At 32.2% G+C, this 22,316-nt stretch overlaps 1 protein-coding gene across 8 annotated transcripts in view; it reads left to right on the plus strand.

Annotated features, from left to right (window-relative positions):
• Positions 1-22,316, plus strand: part of Dgk (diacyl glycerol kinase 1) — a 464,938-nt gene that overhangs the window by 343,352 nt on the left and 99,270 nt on the right. For all 8 annotated transcript variants that reach the window (XM_087159924.1, XM_087159926.1, XM_087159928.1 and 5 more), the window contains exon 10: positions 12,694-12,743. In XM_087159924.1, coding sequence (XP_087016050.1) covers positions 12,694-12,743 — 50 coding nt within the window. The remainder of the gene's footprint in view (positions 1-12,693; positions 12,744-22,316) is intronic.

Consider the following 22,316-nt stretch of genomic DNA (forward strand, 5'->3'; position numbering starts at 1 on the left):
TAATCTGGCAATATTTCTGTGAAAACATTTTTAAATCATTCTTGAAAAATTTCCGTCCATGTAAGTTGATCTGATGCGGTCTATTCTGATTTCGCTACTCGCTTTATAGTCTATTTTTACTGTTTTTTCTTTTTATTTTATTTTATTTTCTGTTTTTACGTGTTATTTTTACTTATTTTTACTTTTTGTGTTTTTTTTTATTTGTTGTAATTTTTATAAAAAAAATTTTTGAGTTCTCCTCACACTATTGTATTAATATATTTTGCTCTGGCTTTATTGATACAATATCAGAAAGCACTCTCTCTCTCTCTCTCTCTCTCTCTCTCTCTATATATATATATATATATATATACATTAATTTCTTATTAGAAATGAATTAAAAAAAAGGATGATACATGAAACTGCTTTTTTCTTCGTCTTTATAATGATCGCTGATTTCATCGTTCATTATAAAGCTTTATTATCCTTGACTTAATATCAATTAATTCATTAATTACTTTATATTAAAACTTAAAAATACAGAGTCTTTCTTAAGGCCTGGTTTCTTAGGACAGGACGCCGTCAGCTGGAAATCAGCGCTAACCTCTGATTGGTCCATTTGTGAGTTTGATAGTATACGTCATCGAACGCTCATCTTGAACTACAATAGTCGTCCAACTCAACTGCAGTTGGATTACAACGTGACGTTAACCACAGAAGCAATAGCGGACAACATCCAACAGCGCCTTGAAATCAGCCAGGATTTTGATTTTGACATTGAACATAGCTTCTTCATTAAATATAGCACTCTCCATTTAGCTCAGCTATAATGTGTTTTTTCTTGGATAAAGTCATTATTTGTTCTCTAAAACACTGGTCGACAACAACAAAATCAATACAAATTCAAAATAAATATTTGTTTACGTTATTAACGCATGCGCAATGACAGATAATGTCTGCGTTGGACCGACTGCTCACGCTGAGCTAACAAAAAAGTATTTTTTTAGCGTCAGCTCTACGTCAACTTTCCGCTGACGCCCAGATAAGGCGCTATTTCTAAGAAACCAGGCCTTGAGCTAACAAACCAGTATTTTGTTGGTGGCAGCGGGACGTTGACGTCCCGCTGACGCCCAGATAAGGCGCTTGTCCTAAGAAACCAGACCTTTAGTCACCACCCACAATATAGTTTTTCGAAACCCTAGTCAAAAAAAAGTTGATGCATAATTTCGATTGTCTGAGAAAAGTTGGTAATTTTTTTTCTTAATCATCGCCTTCTATTAATCTCCGTGACCTTTGGCAATATTATTTTATTACCGGCGCTGAACAGAAGACCCCATTCTGAATTTACGAGTATCAACGTTCAGTTCCGTAGCCTTGTAATTTCGAACCTAACCCAGAAAACAAGAGAACTCCCGGGGTTTAGAATTATGACAAACCAGTCTTCGTGCAGGACTTTTTGTTGGAATTAACCCGCATTTTCGTTTCATGGAGATGATAACCACAAAAACCTCCCACGGTTAGCCCAACAGAAAGGGTATTTTATCTAACCCATGATCCGTCTACCATTGAGGATAGATTTCATTTCCGCACTGTGGTCCTTGATAGCCAGGTGCAGAATTCTTATCAACCTGTAACCACTGGGATTCGAACCTGTATCACTTGATTTGGAGTCGAATGCTCTATCTTTTGAGCTATAGCGACTCGTGACAATGGCATTAGCTTTATCCACAACTTATATCAATCACTTTATTAATTACTACTTCTTTAAAGCATAATATGGTCTTTGAAAATCTTTGTCAAAAATAAAATCAAATAATATAGGATGCATGAATTCATTTGACTGAGAAAAAATAAAAGTGTTTTCTAATTATCGCATTTCATTAATCACTTTTTCTTTAACTTAATATCCCTTAATTTTATAAATTACTTCTTTATTTAAAAACTTAAAAATGCAGAGTGTTCCCTAATCATAGCCCATAATATGTATTTTAAGAATATTTGTCAAAGAAGAAAAAAATATGTAAAAAAATATATATGAATTCGATTGTTTGATGAAGTGTTTCTGACCATCTTCATTTAATAATGACTCCGCCGTTTTAACTTGTTTATATTTTTCAACCTTTTACAGTGGATTCATTAGATTTTGTTTCTGTTTTTGTTGTTTTCTCGAAAGATCATGCATATGTTTTCAAATATGTTTTTTTCCTTCTCTACAAATTAATATCCTTAACTATTTCCAACTACGCTTTAAGCCCCATTTGCTAAACACCATTTAATTCTATCACTCCATATATACAATTTTAATTTCAAAAAAGAAATTTAACACTATTCTTTACGTTCAATAGAAAAAAGTCAATAACCATTTGTTTGAAACGACCGAATTTCTTCCCGACACGCGTGCAAAATCACTATAGAAATTAACTATAATCACTAGAGAATCCGAAAGATTTAAGATTCTCTAAAATTCTTTGAATCTCTGAGTCGTTCACAGATCAGACGTTGCTGATTAGATCGGCCATTTGGTGAAAGAGATAACAAGGAACTAATTAGAGTGAGCCTTGTGAAGCGCTTCAGCCGCACCTTCTATTTCCACGAGAATAATCTGAAGAAAGAACTCTTTCCTAACCCTCTTAGACAGAACTTTTCAATCCTATACTTTATTTGACACCATGGAAGAGCAATGCTTTAGTCTGATGATGCCACTTAATTATTCTGTTTCAAATATATTCTTGTGCCGTGTAAAATTTCTATATTCTAGTTACAAATACTTTGAAAATTATTTCACTGTTAAGGTGCTAAATGATCAGTCTCTAGGGAATGTTTTAAATTACATTTTATCTCTCTCTCTTTGTATATATATATATATATATATATATATATATATATATATATATGTTACGCTTTGAAAGCCTAAACATTGTAAGTTCGTAGTGTGGCCGGTGCTTCTTGAAAAAGATACAGGAAAATGCAGGAATCATAATATAATTTTATTAAAGTAAGGGCAAGAGCCCCAGAATGACAACCTTACATGCTGGTGGATAGGTATAGAATAGCACATTTGACCTTGGAAAGAGGGTTTTTATATCTTTCTGGACAATATACTTAAATGTTAATGGGTCTCAGTAGCGTGGGACTGATCAATTTCCCAAGCTGCTAAAGCCACATCATCACATTTTTTGAGATAATTAGATCAATATTATTACTTTCTTGTGGGAAAGGTTTTTAAACGTTTGCGCGTTGGATAAATGCTCTATTTAAGGATTATATTTAATATATAATTGTTTTAACATTACATAATATTCCCCCCCTCTGAAGAAAGGTCTGATCAATATGCTAGCCTATTGGTCAGAACTTCCCCCTTCACGCGACCTCAAATTAAAATTTATTATTTTTGGTATATTGTCCAATATTATACATTTATAAGTAAAGTATTACACAGCAACATTTCTATAAAAGTAACTAAATATTTCTGCATAACTTTGAACAACAATAATTAATAACTTTATAATAATTAATAATGATTATGTACATTTTTCCTTTTCCTGTTGAAAAGATTAAAAAATATCAAAACAACTCTAGAATATCTAAAACAAAATATACCATGACATATCTAAAATAAATATAAATCAAACCAAACTTTCACAACTTTTGAAAAGTTCTTCTCTTGAAATAAACTGGATCCATTGTTCAGGCCTAAATTTATTGAATTATTCGTCCATGTAAGAAGAGGAAAAGAATGTTTGCAGTCTTTATCATCATTGTTTCATTCTTAAAACAATTATTATTCATGAAGTCATTAAAATTCACTTATCATTTACATGGTTTTTATTACTTTCTCATTAGTAATTATGTATTTTCACAAATATTGTGTAGAATTATTCACAACATATGACATACACTTGAAGAAATCAATACAAATAAAATAATACAAGTAATACAAATAATATAAGCAATCTAGTTTAAAATGTTTACTTTTCCACATAATAATTAAATTCTTCGATAGCATAAAAATTTACATACAAAGTGCATAATAAATCTTTGTTGAAAATGATATGCTTTATTCCAAAATAATAAAAATATAAGCGTTATCCATTGATAACAATTGATAGTCTAAGTTGGGTAAAATATTCCAAACTAGACGGAAAAAAATAGGGTTTTAAGTTTGTTTACTCATGCTTGATCCTTAATTGAGGAGAAAACATCAGTAAAGAAACATTCTATGTGAGGAGTCCCACGGTTCAAAAAACCATTTCTATATATTTCATTTGCAAAATAAAATTTAGGAAATTTACCTAAATTTTCCGAAGTAACTCTCAAACATCATGTAATAAAAAAATTCAGACATAGATGCATTAAAAAAAAATAACGGGACTCCAAAAATAGGGGCAGAAAATAAAAAATGAAAAACATATGAGAATACCAGCATTGAAAAGCTATTGTGAATTTTTTACATACAATTGAAACTGTTGACTTGGATAAAATTTCCTTAATTTGTTTACATGTACTATTTCTGATTCTTTCTTAGTGAGAAAATTAGGTTTATCAATTTCAAATGACACCTCAGATAATTTCTTTAAAATTTTGTATGGACCAGAATATGGTGAACTTAATTTCCTTGTGTTAGGATAATGGAATTCTTCGTAAATTACTAAATCATTAACTTTAAAATTAGGTTCCAAAAAATGAGTGTCATAACGAATTTTGGTTTTCTTAAAAAACTCTTGGGTATTTTGAGCAGCTATTTTTCTTGCTTCATCAACTGGAGAATAAATATTTTGATTTACAAGAGAATCACAAGGTAATTTTCCATACATTAAATAAGCAGGAGGAAATTGAGTTACAGAATGAGGGGTGTCTATAAAGGCGCATGTTATTACTTTTGTAATGCTTCCTATTTTAACACTTACCTTTTGGAGGTTTCCTTTGATATTTCCTTGAAATTGCGAAATTAAAATCCTAGTAGAGTTCAAATGTTTTTTTGATTGTCCTATAAAATGTTTCGGAATTATAGTGATGTTGGATACTGTGTCCAATATAGTTAGTAAATTCTTATTGTTCACTCGCGATGTCACACATAAATAGTCATTTGATGGCCAGCTGTTGTTATTGCTGGGTTGCGGAGGCTGGGAATCATGCTGGGGTACTCCATAGCAATTAAAAGAATTCACAAACCTTGGCTGCTGCATTCTGTACTGATTTTGGGGAATCCACTGCCTTGGCTGCTCCATTCTGTACCGATGCTGGGGAGTAGGTCTATTCTTCCATTTCTATGCATTCTTTTACGTAGAAGGTAAATAATTTTTTTTTCAGGTATTCAGATATGTTATTTATTTTCCAGTTTCCTTCCAAATGTAGAATTTCACATTTTTTATTGAAATACTTGATCCAGTTGGTAAAATTATTTTTATCCTCACACGGAGAAATATTAACGCGCACTGGAGCGTCCACCTGTTTCTCTTCAGAATCCGACATTGTTCGTTTAATTTTTCTGTTTCTTAACTCCAAAGTCATCAAAATAAAGTTCTAATCGGTGATTAAAGCAAGAAGTAGACAAAACAAAGAGAGAAATAACAGTCCTCGTTCTTCTTAACCACACCCACGCATTCGAATTTCTAATCCAAGGTTACGAATCATTTTCGAAGAGAAAGTAGATCATTAAAAGATGTATTCCATTTTTAAATTAAATATCATTTTCAGTTTTCAATAATAATTTTTCACGACAGGAAACTATCACTGCCGACTTATCTGTTACGCTTTGAAAGCCTAAACATTGTAAGTTCGTAGTGTGGCCGGTGCTTCTTGAAAAAGATACAGGAAAATGCAGGAATCATAATATAATTTTATTAAAGTAAGGGCAAGAGCCCCAGAATGACAACCTTACATGCTGGTGGATAGGTATAGAATAGCACATTTGACCTTGGAAAGAGGGTTTTTATATCTTTCTGGACAATATACTTAAATGTTAATGGGTCTCAGTAGCGTGGGACTGATCAATTTCCCAAGCTGCTAAAGCCACATCATCACATTTTTTGAGATAATTAGATCAATATTATTACTTTCTTGTGGGAAAGGTTTTTAAACGTTTGCGCGTTGGATAAATGCTCTATTTAAGGATTATATTTAATATATAATTGTTTTAACATTACATATATATATATATTATGCTTTATTCCCCATATTGATTGATCTCAGATTTACAGCTATCATTTTTTAAGCCTAGTAATTTTGCACCCAACCCATAAGACAAGAGAACTGACATTAGAACCTACTCGCTTTAGTGGATAACTTTTTGATTGAGCTAACCCGGATCTCAATTGTAAAGAGGAGAAAACCACGAAAAGCCTCTCCATGGTGTTAGCCTATAAATGAAGGCTTCTAACCCGGTGATCAGTCTACAACATGGAATATTCTTCGTAAATAATGTGGTCGGTGTCAACTGGGAGTATTTATCAACAAATTCTAAACCTGTGATGTCTCAATATTAGGCAAGCGTTCAAAACCTTAAACCATGCCGACTTTTTATGATTTATATAAATTTTCTATTCTGCTTGCAAAAATTGTAAAGAGATTTGTTAAAAATACAATGGAAAAAATATACAGCATTCATCAAAATAACCTCTCTTATTGAAAAGCTCTGCAAGCATTGTACGCATAAAGCTTTCATATTAATATTCAATAATATAACAAAAATGTTATCCAACTCATATAATACTTTATCGAGATAAGTGAAATTGAAAGATATCGTACCAGTTTGATTGTTAAAGAAAACAAACTGCTGGTGTTCAGAGATTAACATTGTCAGACACTGTTTTATTTGACAAGATAGTGATTCTTTTAAATTAACAATTGTTCTAATTAACCTCTATGGTGATTCGTCAGCTCCGAAAGTGTTTATTTCAATATTAGTTTATAATTGTGTATATTTATACTTTTAATTTTTATTCCTAATTTTATTGTTTATTGGTTTTTTTAACTTTTATTTACTGTTTTATTTAACTTTTCACATGGGATTAGCCGCAATCTGAAAAATATGATTCCAATAGCTAAGTAAGAAGAGTTTTCGATAGTTTGATCCACTGATTGTTAATTTTACTTTTTACTTGTTTCAGCATGTTTGATTATCAACATGTTTAGTTAACAACAACAATAACAAAGAATGCAATTTTTTGCTTCCGATTGCATAATTCATTTATGCAAATGTATTTACATTAAAAAAATTTTTATAATTGATAATTATTTTTATTATTAAATGTTCGATTCATTATCACAGGTGTTCTGCTTTTTTTACGCATTGTACTAGTAATATTTCATGACTCATTTTAATTCTATCTAAATTAATGGAATATCTATATATTCACGCTTGAATATTTCTTATACAGTACATTAATAAATGATAACATGATAGTAATCTAACAAGATTAATAAATGACATAATATATCTTTCCTATGATATTTTAAATTTCCTCAATAATTCTTATACAGTTTATCAATAAATGATAACATGACATAATATAAATTTCCTGTTCCACTTTAAATTCCCACAATATTTCTTATACAGTATATTAATAAATGAGGACTTAATATATCTTTTTTATACTGTTTTAAATTGCCTCAGTTTTTCCTCAATATTTCTGATGCATTATATTTATAAATTATGACATGACAGAATATATATTTCCCATACTACTTTAAATTTCCTCGATATTTCAATATTTCTTATACAGCGTATTAATAAAGGATGACATAATATAATTTCTTTCCTTTATTACTTTAAATTGCCTCTATATTTCAATATTTTCACTATATTTTTTTATACAGTATCTTAATAAAGTATGGCATGACATTATCTATCTATCCTATACTACCTTAAATTGCCTCAATATTTCCTCAATATTTCTTGTAAAGTGTGTTAATGAATGATTACATGACGTAATACATCTTTCCTATAAAAAATTAAAAAATCTTTACTAAATGTATTTCAAACGAATAAAATTATTTCTGTTCTCATGTTTGAATGAGACAGTCATCTTAATGGGATGTTCGGAAAAAGGTGCTAATATAAGGTCTTGTAAAAGCAATAAAAGCTAGCATTTTTATGGGGATCAGGTGCACTATATCTCTCTGAAATGTGCGAATAGAAACTTTTCCAACTCTTTTAACTGATGATATACGAGGAAAGTATAAATACAAAGCGATGCAGATGCGAAAAGCTAAACTCAATAATGTAACACAACTTTTTTATTTCTCTTAATGCTTAGAATATACTGGCAGGTGTTGTTTGCGCAAGAATATTGATAAAAAATTTTATTAATGAAAGCAAACAAACAAAAAATAGAGAGAAATTTGTTTAATTTTGTTCTATGAAGCAATGAGTAACAAATATGTCTGCTTTTACTTACACTTTTGATATTTTTAAAAATGTGTAGTGGACTATTTTAAATGGGGTTTCTAAAACAAAAAGTTATAAGATTTCGGGACTTTCTTTGTTATTTATAAAGAAATAATGCTATTATTTTTCTATAAAAGGATGAATGAAATGCGTTATTCTCGAGGACAGGATTATTTGTTTCGTTTTTTCTTGTCATTAAACTTAAGTGATTCCGAAACTTACATTACAAAACTTTTCTTTTCTTTTTGAACACTTTTTCATATTTAAAACAATGTGAAAAATAGAAATTGAAAGAAAATTAAAAGGATTTATATTGAAAACGTTTGTGATTTGTGAAACAGATCTTTTTTATCCATATAACGTAAAAAGTAATATTAAGAATCGAACTAGAATGATGGATGCTGTTAATTAAAAATTAATAAACAATGATGTGGTGTTTTATTAAGCTCCAAAAAAAAGTACTTATTTATGATAAATACTTATTTTTCATGAAAATTTCACTCATTATATAGTAGTTCATCCTCGAAGAATTAAGTTATGAAATCCGAGAGAAAATTGGTTTTTCCCCCTTACAAACAGGAAATTGTGTTTTATTTTTAACATTACAAAACAAGATAAGTAAATGTGCTTCATTTTTTTTATGTTACTTTACATACGTACGTATGCATTTTACTGTTATTCTAATATAATAATTAAACTACTGAATATTAAACATTATTATATAGAATACATCGAAGGCTCTGTCTTCGCATGGAATGATGCTTTTTTGCGAATAATATGCTATTTTTATAGCTGCTTTAAGTTTGAAAGAGTTATTTCGGACTGTTAGGGGAAGTTTAGCCTATCTTTAAACAGCGCCCTCTATTTTTATTCTCAAAATGGAAAACATCAATCGAGTGAAAAGTCACAGTTTTGAAAAGATAGAAGCATTTGTGGTTCAATTTTTATATTATTTAAAAACTTACTCCAATGCTGCATTATCTGCACTTATAAAAATTTGCAAAAATATGTGAATAATGCTATTATTTTGATATTTTTCATCTAGTTTGGAAAATGTCTCAGACTTGCAATTTTTAAAAAAAGTTTAATTACTTCCTTTCGATCTAAAGCCCAGTTTTATGGCAAGATGGCATAGTTTAAAATTATAGCTTTGCTTCATATATGAGACGCTTAAACTATGGATTTTTTTACTTTGCGAAAGAGCTTCGAGTAACCATGTTAAACAAATAGCTAAATAAACTTTCAGATAACCTTAAAAATACTACTGCGGCGACGTAACCACCACGTACCATGCATGCTTATCCTCGATTTTAACTGACATAACGAATAAAAAAAATTAACTAAATTATCATCACTAAATAAATCAAGCAATAAAATCAATTTTCGAATGAACAGAGATGTAAGTAAACAAGCGTGTCTAATATTATCTTTTAAATAATTGGGAAAGGAAAAAAAAATATTTTTGAAGTCTTATTTGTAACAATGCTTAGTGTTAAACCTAATAAAAAAACTCATTTTTTAAACTTGTCTCTCCAATCAACTATTTGTAATTTTTAAATGATTTTTAAGATTAAAGGATTTTGACAGCAGGAAAAAAGGGCTAAAATTGTCCTTTTCTCCGGCTGATGAAAATTCAAGCAAAAGTGGTTCTGGAATTATATAAGAGCCACATTCACAGGCAGACACACAAACAGCTTTTTTTTATTACAGACTGCAATGTATTAGGACTTATATTTTTATCAATATTCTTTTGCGAATTTCTCAGAGCTTGGACCAACGTTGTCTTAATGGTAACCATCAATAATTCCGTCATGAACCATTATATTGTTTGATGGTAACCAACATGAGTAACCATCACCCCAATGTAGGAATTCGGATTGATTTATGATGGTCAAATATAAGAATAGCAACTTGTTTTGATCCTTTGCTCATGCTGAAGCATCAGAAATTTCCATCATAGTTTCTTAAAAATCAAACGTTGGAGCGATCATGAACAACCATCATCCCGATGTAGGAATTCGTACTGATTTATGATGGTCCAACATAAAAAAAAATCCGAATTGTTTTGATGGTACATTCCAAAGAACCAACAAGAATTACCATTAAAATATTATGGAAATGTATAGTTGGAACAATCACGGGTCATCATGAATTATTGGTCTATGTATCGTTGGTCTCTTGATGGTTAACCATCATAGTATTAAAGTAGCATTTTCCATCATGGAATGATGGAAGTTTGTTGGCACATCAAAAACCATGAATGCGTAATGGAAAATGTTGGATGATGGTGACCATCAAATGATGTTGGACCATCAAGAATCGCATTTAAACAGACATTGTTTTTATTTCTAATGGCAAGGCAAAAGGTATAAATAGAAAGATGAAATAAATAACGAATACAAATGTACGTAGGATAACAAAGAAAGAAGACCGAAGTCATTCCCTTAAAAGTTCTCTTGCTTCCCAATATCTTGAGGACTCAGTGTATCCATGAAGGGGCCCACATAGAAGCAGGTGGTCCCTGCCCGATTTCTCTCCAGATTTACAAAGTGGACAAAAAGGCGTGGTGGAAAGGCCTATGCGGTATAAGTGAGTAGAAAGACAATCGTGGCCTGTATATAAGCGGAAGGCTGCAACTGCATTGTAGCAAGAAATTGCTGAAGGCTGTAGATCACTTAGCCGCAGAGCGTTGCCCGGAGTGCACTACGAGGAGGTAGATCTACTTTGCACTCCTTGAAACAAACATGAACCATCAAAATGTATTCATGGGAGCATCAAGAATTTTGACTTAGGTGTCGTTATTTATTTCATTGCTGGAAAGTCTTTTTAAAACTACCTTTTCAATTCATTGAGTTTACCATCTTTGTAATAGAAAATCTGGTCATTAGATGAATCCCTTGAAAGCATGTTGTATCTCAAATGAGTGTTTGACGTCTTTAGTTGATCGAAATTGGAAAACAAGTTCTAAACTGAGATTAAGAAACGTTAGCTCTATAAGTTGTGATCTACTTAAACATAATTACATTTTTTTGTCTTAAAAATGATCTTGTAGCAACGTTTTGCTAAGCTGTGTAAGAATTTAAATCTTATTTTAAAACATTTATTAAAAAATTACGGGTGGTTAAAGCAGTTTTTTTTTCGGAACACCGCTGACTAGTAGAAATAAGAAGCATATTAGATTAAAACTGGTCTTCATACCTGTAGACCAGAGGTTCCCGAAACGTGTTCCATGGAGTTAAAAAAAATTTAACAGCAATGATTTTCGGAACCCTTAATTTTTTAGATCCGATCAAAAACACAATATTTATTTAATTTCACGTTTCTTTTTATGCAAAAAGAAAAAGAAAATTGCCCAAAAAAAAGAAATAACTTAATTTAATAATATAATAGGCATTTATAGATTTTTTATTAATAACAATGAGTTGTAAAGTATCTGCATTTATACAAAATTAAATTTATATTTTCCTCGTCGAGATTTTCAGTTCAACATAAAATTAATTCAATGATTAAAAAATATGCTTCTTTGATGTCCATTCTCAGCTCTTATAAAAATTCCCTTTCGTTTTCAGTTCAACGAAACCATAACCTTATCTTAACATCAGCTTTTACTTATTATTTGTTTAATATTATTTTCAACTTATATATACAACAAAAGTTAATTTAGAACTAAACTAAATGCCGTTTTAAGCTTACGAATTCAACTGCCGGACATAAAACCTAATTTTAAGACAACCCTTGGTTAAAAAAATCAAAACATTACATTCCTCACATTTAATATTTTCAAAATATATAGTAGTCTTATTAGTTAATGTGTTTAGAATTTCTAATGATCTTTAATTATTAAATCTGGATTCCGCCAAAAAGATCGATCATTTAGGGTTCCACAGCCAAAAAACATTTGGAAACTAAGACTTGCTGTAAATATCGATAGTCATCAACCCATAATCCGGAGGTCATCAAATGACCCACTGGAAAAATATTGGGATATCCCATTTATACAGTTTTTAATTTCTGTATCGAAAAGAGTTGATCCACCTATCAAAGGGTTTTGTAAAGAAAAAAAAGGTGAAACAGCCCATTTAAAAAATTTTCCGACCAGTAACTTAAAATTAACAAAAAAATATTCATTTAGTATATTTAACCTATATAATAAATTCTATTCTATGAAATTTCAACGAACACAACAACCTCTTAGAATTCCTTCTGTGTTGGATAAAATCATATCTCTTTTTAAAAAAAATTTGTATTTTATGAATATTTAATAAATTCATTGAAATTAAAATATTATCTTGTGCCTGAGACATTAATTATCTTCTCTTTTTTAGTTACATTTCGCCTTTACGATACAGATGGAAATGGCTATCTAGATAACAATGTAAGTGAAGTCTTAAGTAACTTGATTATGACTTTTGTGTAAAGAATGATATGATTTTGATGATGTTAGATTTATATTTCTTTAATGTTCATAACTTATTAGCAACATGATGATTTAAAAACGGGGTTGATTTCGTTAAATTTATTAGGCGAAGTTCCGATAAGGATTTATTTTTGAGTAAACTGCTGCTGTAAAAAATTCAGGGAGCTTCTAAAGTAAATATTACTGTCAATTGTGTTTCTTTTTTCGGCATAATTTAATTTTTACAATAAATTGCTGATCGCCAACGTATAATATGGGAAACTGGCAAGCAGTCAAAAAGGGTGAGTGGAAAAACCTCAATATAATAGGGGTGTAGTACAGATTAAGTGCGGATGACATATTTTACACATTTCAACTTAGCAGCAGAATGAATATCATATTTCTTCTAGCTAACACCCCTGTCAAAAAGTCGACAGGTCAGTTTCCGCCTTCAAAACGGATGTTAACCTTTCCACGTAATCGTTGATTTATCAGTATATGAAAATCTCAATAGTGCGTTAGTGGAAAGCCATAGAAACTTTATTTTCATTCGTCCGGGATTTTATGATCGTTCTTGTCTTTTTAAAACTAAGTCGGGTGCTAGATTTATAAAGAAAGCTTGCTTGTCTCGGGTTCAAACTCCTTTTAATGGCTGAAAAAACTAAACTCATTGGCGCGACAGCCCATAGAGGGCCAAGGCCTACTGTGTCCATCTCAGTTTTCTTGACCTTGGGCTCTAGGCTGCAAGAGCAGATGTTCCGGTTATGTGGTCAGCCGAACGCGGAACCCCCAGTGTTTAGTTCCCAAGCATGCTTGGTACTCGTTTATCGACCCACTGAAGGGATGAAAGGCTGAGTCAACCTTGCCCAGCCAGAGGATCGAACCCAGGACCTGTGGTTCGCTTTTTTTAAACATACGGTAAATTTTTCCGATAATTATTGAATGTACTATGAAAATACTGTCACCATGATAGCAAATAAATTTAACCATGTAATGTCGGACTTACAAGTGTCTGCGAGGGGAAAGATAGAATTAATTCATTAAAAGAGAGTGAAATTTCCTCATGCTATTCATTTATAATTATAATTCGTTAAATTTATTGTCCATTTAAGTGAAGGTTAAGTTCTCAGACGGGGTGAACACTCACTTAAATAATGGTATTTGGAAACAAGGATGCCGAATGTTAATACACTGCTCAAAACAGTTAATAGATATTGTAAGTCATGTATTAAATAACGGTATAAGCGATGTCGTATCAGCTGCATCAGGCACGTGGTATAGTGCAGTAAACTTCAGGTTCACTGGTCATGAATGGAAATGATGACTAACAACTTCGGCATCATTTTTTCTTTTATTTATAGGAAGATCACAAATTAAAGGCACTATGAAGCACTGGAACTACTCCATAAAAACACTCTGCAGCTTCGAAGATAGCACGTTTCCCCTTCTCTGCATGCTATGCCGTTAATCTCCAAAAATCAATGTATAAAAATTGGTAAATCTATTCGAATTACTAAATTCGCATAAATGCCCAGTTTCAGTAACACATAAATATTTAGAAATAGAGAATAAACTTTTATCTCCTGAGCATGCAGAGAATTATCTCCTGAGCATGCAGAGAAGAAAGCGAATAAGGTTCCCGCTCACTTACTTCGAGCACCAACACAAATCGAATGTTAGCGTCCATCCGGGCAACCGGCTTAGCCAAGCTCACGGTTGCAGTTAAGAAAAACTGGGTGCAAGGTACCGTCGCAAAAGGGACATTATAAATTTAGACAAATGCCAAAAGGTTAAAACTTGAGGGTATTGTGATATCATCATCACAAGCTATTTTTTTTGCATGAAATCGAAGTGAGTCACAAATGCAAATTTTTCCTATTTTCTAATTTCGCAATATGCAAATTTTGAGTTCGACGTCGAAGACGACGCTTTAGCGGCAGTGAATTTGATTTGGCTTTCAACTTAATGTAAGACAAAGCGGAAAAGAATAATCGACGTGCAGAAAGCTTGTTGTTACGATGAGTGCAATGTCTCAACGAAGTTAGTTCACCGAATCAGAAGCTTGAAGAGTTGTTGGCCGGTTAGAGAGAGACCAAACACAAGCTGAAGCAGCAGAAGCAATTGGAGTTTCGCAGAATGTGATCTTCAGGATCTGGAACGTTTTTTTGGAGACTGGAAATACAGACCGAAGATCTGGTCAAGGGCGTAGACGTGCAACAAATCCCAATGAAGACCGTTATTTGCGCTAACGGCTCGGAGTCACCGAAATGTGTATGCCATTCTTTTTCAACAACACCTTCGCTTGACTACTGGCACCACAGTTTCAACACAGACTGTCCGAAACCACATTCACGCTATACTCTGATGAGTCCCGTTTTTCTGTTCACACAGATAATAGGCTTATTTTCATCTGGGACAACGAGGCACTGAAATAATCCTGCATTCGTGCACGAATGTGTAAGATTTAGCGGTGGGGTGTGATAGTTTATACTGGCACCTCCATTGATAGGCGCACTGATCTCCATATAATTTGAAATGGAGCTCTGACCGGTCTCCTACATAATAATGAGATACTGAGATCTACTGTAGTCCTTTAAGCTGCAGCAATTGGAGATGACTTCATGTTAAAGGACGACAATTGCAGGCCCCATCGTTCTAACTGGTGAATGGTTTCCTTTTGGAGGAAGGAATCACATGAATGGATTGGCCAGCATGATCCCAATCGAACAATTTTAGGACATCCTAGGCAGACGAATCACTGGACGCCTACTACCTCCACAAACTCTCCAAGAACTGGAAAGAGCTCTTCTGGAGGAGAGGGACAGAATATCCCAGCCCCTCATTAATCACCTCATTAACTCGATGCATCAAAGGTATTCAACTTTATCCGGGAAAACCATACTCCCTACTAAAAACGATTTTCTTTTCAGGAAACACCTTTTTATTATTTTTTTCTCATATGCACAAATCATATCTTTTTCCTTCTGAACCCCAATGTTGAACAAAACACATTTTTTTCTGCCAAACAAATGTCATTTTCATCTCGTATAGCCTACTACGTCTGTCGATAATGTATTCATCATTCAAATAATTCTCCTGGTGCAAGATTTACCCTCTACCTCAATATCCTTTAATTGTTTTGAGCAGTGTATTTTTGGGAAATGGGTTTCTCTGTGAGGCTAGACTACCAACAATGTACTTACTTTGTGGAGCTAGACAACCGTCATCTCTCTAAAGGTACCTCTAGAAAGAATCGAGTTAATGCGTCTTATACACTAGTGAATAGGAATTGAATCATTGCAGTGGCAGTGGTAGCTACGCTACAATAATCCCAAACCAGAATTTTATCTGGCATAAAATTCGATTAATCTTTATCACTAGTTGATTCATAGCTGTTTTTTTAGACGCCGAGAGAGAGTTGTATTAAGATCACGGGACTTTGAGAGCTGGTGGTGAGAGCTGAATTAAGATCATAGTTGTGTGCGTTGTTTCCTATATTGCTATTACCGGTCTAGTGTGTACAGGCCTTCGTTGTGTGTGTTCGAGACTGACTTGCAACAGCGCAAGGAGAACAATGTTGCAATCACAAATAGCAAATCAACTGTTGACTATGTTCACACGGAATCATCATAATTTTTGTTAATAAAAATGTATTAAACTGTTTAGTTTTTTTGTGTCCCCTAATAAAAAGAAGCTTTCTTTACTTTTAAGATTTCTATGAAATTTGTCTTTGGCAACAGTGAAAGAAAAAGTTTTTGATTAAAGGCAGCTTTTTAATGGTTCAAAAGTTAATGTTTTTTTGTAGCTTAAACTACAGAAGATTTCTTTTACAAATTGAAGCTTATTCGGCATCTAGACAATTACTAATTTTTTTTTTAAATTTCAGACAGAATTTCTCGAGCAGTGTAAAATTTTGGGGGATGTCAGAGCGATTTTCGATTTCAAACGGAAAGTACTCTTGGGAAACTCATGAATCTGTCGAGAATTGATTTTCACTTTTGTGGAATTAATGAACATGTGTGAATCAGGAAACAAGTCTAAATAGATACTTAAAGAATCGTTTACCATTATTGAAAAAATGCGATGTTTGGCACGACAATCAAGCTCGGGATTGTTCTTACTACTTCTTATGATAAGTGTGCATTTGGAGCGAGGTGGTCGGTACGAAGCAGGACACAAATCGAGTAATTATGATTCAAACCTGGTACACTGTAAAAAATTCCTGATCAACTTACGGTACAAAGAACCGGCACTTTTAATACATCATCCGTAAAAACCATTTTACCGTAAAATTAATTTTTTTCGCGAAATATTATACCCTAACTTTTACAGTGATATTCATTTAATCAGACTGATTCAGTGATTCTACGGTAATTATTACTGTAATAATTACGCTATTTTAGATTTTTGTTTTGTAGCATGTTCCTGAAAAAATGGATTTTACAGTAAAAAGTAGTGACCCTAAGTGCTGGTACTTTTCACCGTGACTTGATCTTGATTGATTTTTTACACGTGACTTGATTTTTTACAGTTAAAGGGTTCTTTTATTTCACCGATTTCAAATTTAGTGATAATTTGCAACCCATCTACGTGAAAAATAATCTAAAATTATAGTATTATTTGAATATTTCACAGTATCATATACTATTCAATTGCGTACCAGAATTATAGAGTATATATTAACATATATTAACAATGTATATTAATATTATATATTAATATTTATTAATATTATTAATATATAGTAACAATTCGTACAATATAACCTAAGTTTTAAGCATAAAAAAATAATAATAGTTTTAAAACTGACAATCTTTATTCTTGCAGCTAATTGATAGATAAATATTTTTCTAAGTTCTCTAAACACTCATAAAAAGCTTCTTTGTGAAGATTTTTTTTTCTTAAATCAAAGGGCTATATTTTATCAATCAAGCATTTAGCGCAAATATCGCTTTTATTTAATCAATTCTCTCCGAGGCTATTTGTTGCTTAAGATAATCCTTCTCAGGGCATAATTGCCCATAAAACTTCCTTTTTTTACCACCCGCAAGCTTTCCTCTAAAAAAAAAACTTGTTTTTTCCTCCCAAACCGGAGGAAGAGCCACGGTACTAGAAAGCAATATTTCCGTCAATCCACGGATATATTTACTTCGGCAAAGAAATAGATGAAGGCCCATCATTTCATTTCGTGGACGTTTATTGACTTCAGAGTTTTCCCTCCCCTTCTTTGTTGGATGAGTTAGGCGGGACCATCAAGTCTCCGGGATCCTTAATTCTTTTGGGGTTTTCACTGTACTTAAGTAGAAGTTCCCTCTGGTATTTTATTTTCCTTGTACTATTTTCATCAATTTTCTGTAAGATACTCGGATATGTCAGATATTGTTTTGTTGCTTTCCCTAAATATACCATTAGGGGTATTTTAATGATATAATAGGAGTATTATGTTTACGGAAGAGAATTACTTTACAATGGCTTTTTATTTCAATGTGGATCGAATATTTTGCTCAAACGTTTTGTTTAGGGTTGTGGATAAAGCTCTGCATTAAATTGGGTGAAATATAAATCCCAATTTGATTGGCTGGAGATGTTTCGAAAGCTTACGCGAAAAATAATACTTTTTAGCAAATAACATGCTATATTGAAGAGTGTGTAACTGTGTTTCTTGACTGTTTGGTTAAAATGTGCTTATATTTCAAATTGTGCAATTGTCCCCCAGTGCAAATTGTGAAAATGGGGCAAAATGCCAATGTAAAGAAAAGCCACTGTTAGGTGAAAATGAAAAGTGTTTTTGTTCTTATTTTTTAATATTTCATATTATCACGGGGTAGAGTCCTTTGCCGTCAGATTAACCGTGGGAGGTTTCTGTGGTTTTCCTCTCCGTGTAACGCAAATGCGGGTTAGTTCCTTAAAAAAGTCCTCCACGAAGGCAAAATTTCTCCCAATACTTGATCCTGGAGTAACCTTGTCTTCTGGATTGGATTCAAAATTACAAGGCAACGGCATTGAACATTGATAGTCGTAAACACAAAATTGGGTTGGCTGTTCAACGACGGTTATAAAATAAACTATTTCATAAGTTACTCCAACACTGCATTGTCTGGATCCATTAAATTTTCTTAAAAAAAAAACGAGAATTATGTGTTGATTTTAATGCATTTTATATAGGTAGCAAAGTCACACCAAATTGGCGACTTTTAAAAAAAAAGTTTCATTACTTTGTAAAATATATTAGCTATTCATCCCTTCTGAACCCCAAGTAATTCTTTACGACAAGATTATATAGCAAAGCAATATTTCCGTCAATCCTCGGATATAGTTGCTATGTTAAAGAAATAGATGAAGAACTATCACTTCATTTCGTAGACATCTATTGACTTCAGAGCCTTTCTCTTCTTTTTGGTTGGATGAGGCAGGAGTAGCCGTCTGGAATCTCGTGGCTTTTATTCTTTTTCAGTTTTTACTGTACTTAAGGAGAGGTTCTCTCTTGTAATATTTTTGTCAATTTTCTGTAAGATACTAGTATTGTTTTGCTGTTTTTCCTAAATACACCGTTAGAGGTATTTTAATGATGTAATGCAGTAAAATGTTATCGAAAAGAATTAGTTTATAATAGCTTTTTATTTTTATGTGGATTTAATATTTTGTTTCATCTATTTTAAAAGTTTTGTTTATCTCTCTACTGGATAAAATTGGGAAAGGAAAAAATCCTGATTTGGTTCGCACTTATGGGTTTTTTTCCGAAGGTTCTATCGTCACATTAAATAAAGCTTTTTTAAGAAAAATCTCAGAGTGTGGATGTATTTTTTTCACATTTGTTGTGAGTTTCTAGCAGCTGTTCGCAACTATTAGGTTTGGATTTGTCTATCTTTATCCAACACAATCTACGCAATTTATGAAAATGGCGCAAAGTATCATCATGAAGAAACGCCACAGTTTTATGAAAATGAAAAGCGTTTGTGATCTGATTTTTAAATGGTTTAAAAAAATACTCCAACTCATCATTGTGCGAAATCAGAAAAAATTTTATAAATTACGAGCTTATCGTTGAATTTAAAACAATTTTTCCTTGTTATTAATAATTATGATTAATAATTTCATTGTTAATTTAGATCCTAAAAATAAATATCGAAGACAGTGATTTCGAAATATTCTATTGACAAACTATTTGTTTTCCACTCATATTGCTTCTTTCGTTTGGTTGTCAGCACTTTACACTAAAAAGATTTATTGCTTGCTTCCAATTCGTACCATTAAAGATGCATAAACTAATTGTATTTTATAAGAGAGATTGATGCTAAATATCTCAAAATATATAGGCTCTTTCTCATTAAAAATTTATTGCAGTAATGATCTATCGGTTTTTCTGAACAGAAATTTTCAAATTATAAATCCAATTAATTGATTTTTATTAATATTAAATCGCTATCCACAATTCGGAGCGATTTTTTAAAAATCAGTTGTCATGTAAAATTTCTATCCAATACTTACTAAACAATCTGCTGAAAAGTTATAACGCGAGCAATAGCTCAGACTGACCTATTTTTATTATATCATGGATTTTGTGTACACGGTACATTCAAACTAAATTTTTAAGTTAAGTAGTATATTTCATGAATTTCAGAAAATATTAAAAACGGATTAAAGAAGTATTGGGATTTCAGTTCTGAAGGTGCTTACATTCTTACAGCAAATTCATGTGGCAGGCCATAAATTATTTTTGCTAGCTTTCCTACTTAAATTTAAAAAAATGTCCAACAGATGGCACTACAAATTCATTCGACTGTTCTTTCCATTGCGTTTTGATGCATGTGTTAGATTGTTTTTATGTAACATGAGTGTTTATGATAGTGAGTTCGAGTAATGATCGAATGATGACTGGTTCGAGCATCCGTACAGCTATTCTTTTAATCGATTGTTTATTTTTCGGGATTTAGCTCGGTTCACTGCTGATGGTGGACATTTCGAAAACTTTAAAATAACATTTTCCTTCGTTAAAATATTTTAAAACTTTCAAATTTATTATTCTTAAGTATTTTTCTTATATTTAAACGTTAAATATCTGCAGAGCCACCTTATGAAAAACATTAAGCTAACGTCTAGAAATCTGGGTGATAAAATTCATACCCTGTCACATGACTTTTTTAACATTTTGCCGTTATAAATTTTTAAAAACCACCACTCACTGCATGCAGAAAAAATTACGCATACGAATCCGGAAATGCGAACGAAAACCTTATTGGCAAGTTTTTCATGGGTCAATACATTTCATCAATCAGGTTTTCTTTTGCGTCTTCGAATTTGTATACGCGATTTTTTTCGCATGCAGTGTGAACGGTCCCTAAGATAGATACACTTTTAAATTACAGTGATGAAAGGACCTGATTTTAAACATTTACATTTTCAAAACTACTACACATATCACAATAAGTAATATGCAAAATTGAAGGAAAATATTTTTAAAAAAAATTCTGTACCGACGTATGACCCATATGTAACACATCTAACTTCAAATCTGTACTAAAACTCATTCAATACATTTTGTAGTTTCCCTCAATTGGCTCCTAATCTACACATGTATGTCGTTTACATTCTTGCTGAGATTTCAGCATTAGTGATTCCAAAAAAGGGCCCTTAAAAAGAACCTCATACCTTGCGCATCCTTTTTTTTTACTTTTTTAGGAGGAGGGGTTACATCAAAGAGACAGCTTATGATCTATCTAGGACAAAACCTCTGCACAAATTTAAAAAATTTGTTTGAGAAACACCAGGAATCATTGACTCTGTGAAATTTTAAAATGTGTGGGACGCATTTTAATATAGGTTAACTGTTATTTATGTAACAGAAGGGGGAGCCACACATCGAAAATTTGTAGTTGGAAAGAAAAACTTTATATATTTTTTCCTTAGTTTCGTTTCTCGCTCATTGTATTTTTATTTTATTTTATATCCATCGTTGAACAGCCGACCCAATTTTGGGTTTACGTCGGCTAATGTTCAACTGCGTAGCCTTGTAATTTTTCACATATCCGGAAGATTTTGTTGTTGTTGTTAATTTACGTTGCACTAGAGCTGCACAATGGACTATAATCCGGAAGACAAAGACACCCCCAGAGGTATTGATTTGTTATGGGAACATGGAGAATTTTGCGACTAGTCAGATTTAGCGTGCATGAGTCACCATTTACTACACGGGCAGTTTTCGGCCGGTGGCGATTGAACCCACGAACTCTTGGACATAGGCACAGTGCCCTACCAACCAGGCTGTCCCGGCCCTTATTAATGGGCACTGAAGTAAAGTGAAATATCTGCAAAAACATCGAATTTGTGCTAACTCGGTTCAATTAAGTTGGCCATACTACTTGATGAAAATCTTCAGGAGCCCGTTTACAAGACTTACCAGACATGAAAAGAAAGAAACAAACTTGATTTGGAACATAAAATGTAAAGCTGTCTACGTAAAAGTGGAAAATAAAGTGAGAAGCAAAACTAGAAAAAACACAGTAGCTAAGCGCCTGTTTTTAAAAAATTGAAACATGTCAACTGCTATTTCCA

The sequence above is a fragment of the Parasteatoda tepidariorum genome, chromosome 3 (genome assembly GCF_982258835.1).
Source record: "Parasteatoda tepidariorum strain Cologne lab strain chromosome 3, Ptep-v5.0, whole genome shotgun sequence".
NCBI classification, from domain to species: domain Eukaryota; kingdom Metazoa; phylum Arthropoda; class Arachnida; order Araneae; family Theridiidae; genus Parasteatoda; species Parasteatoda tepidariorum.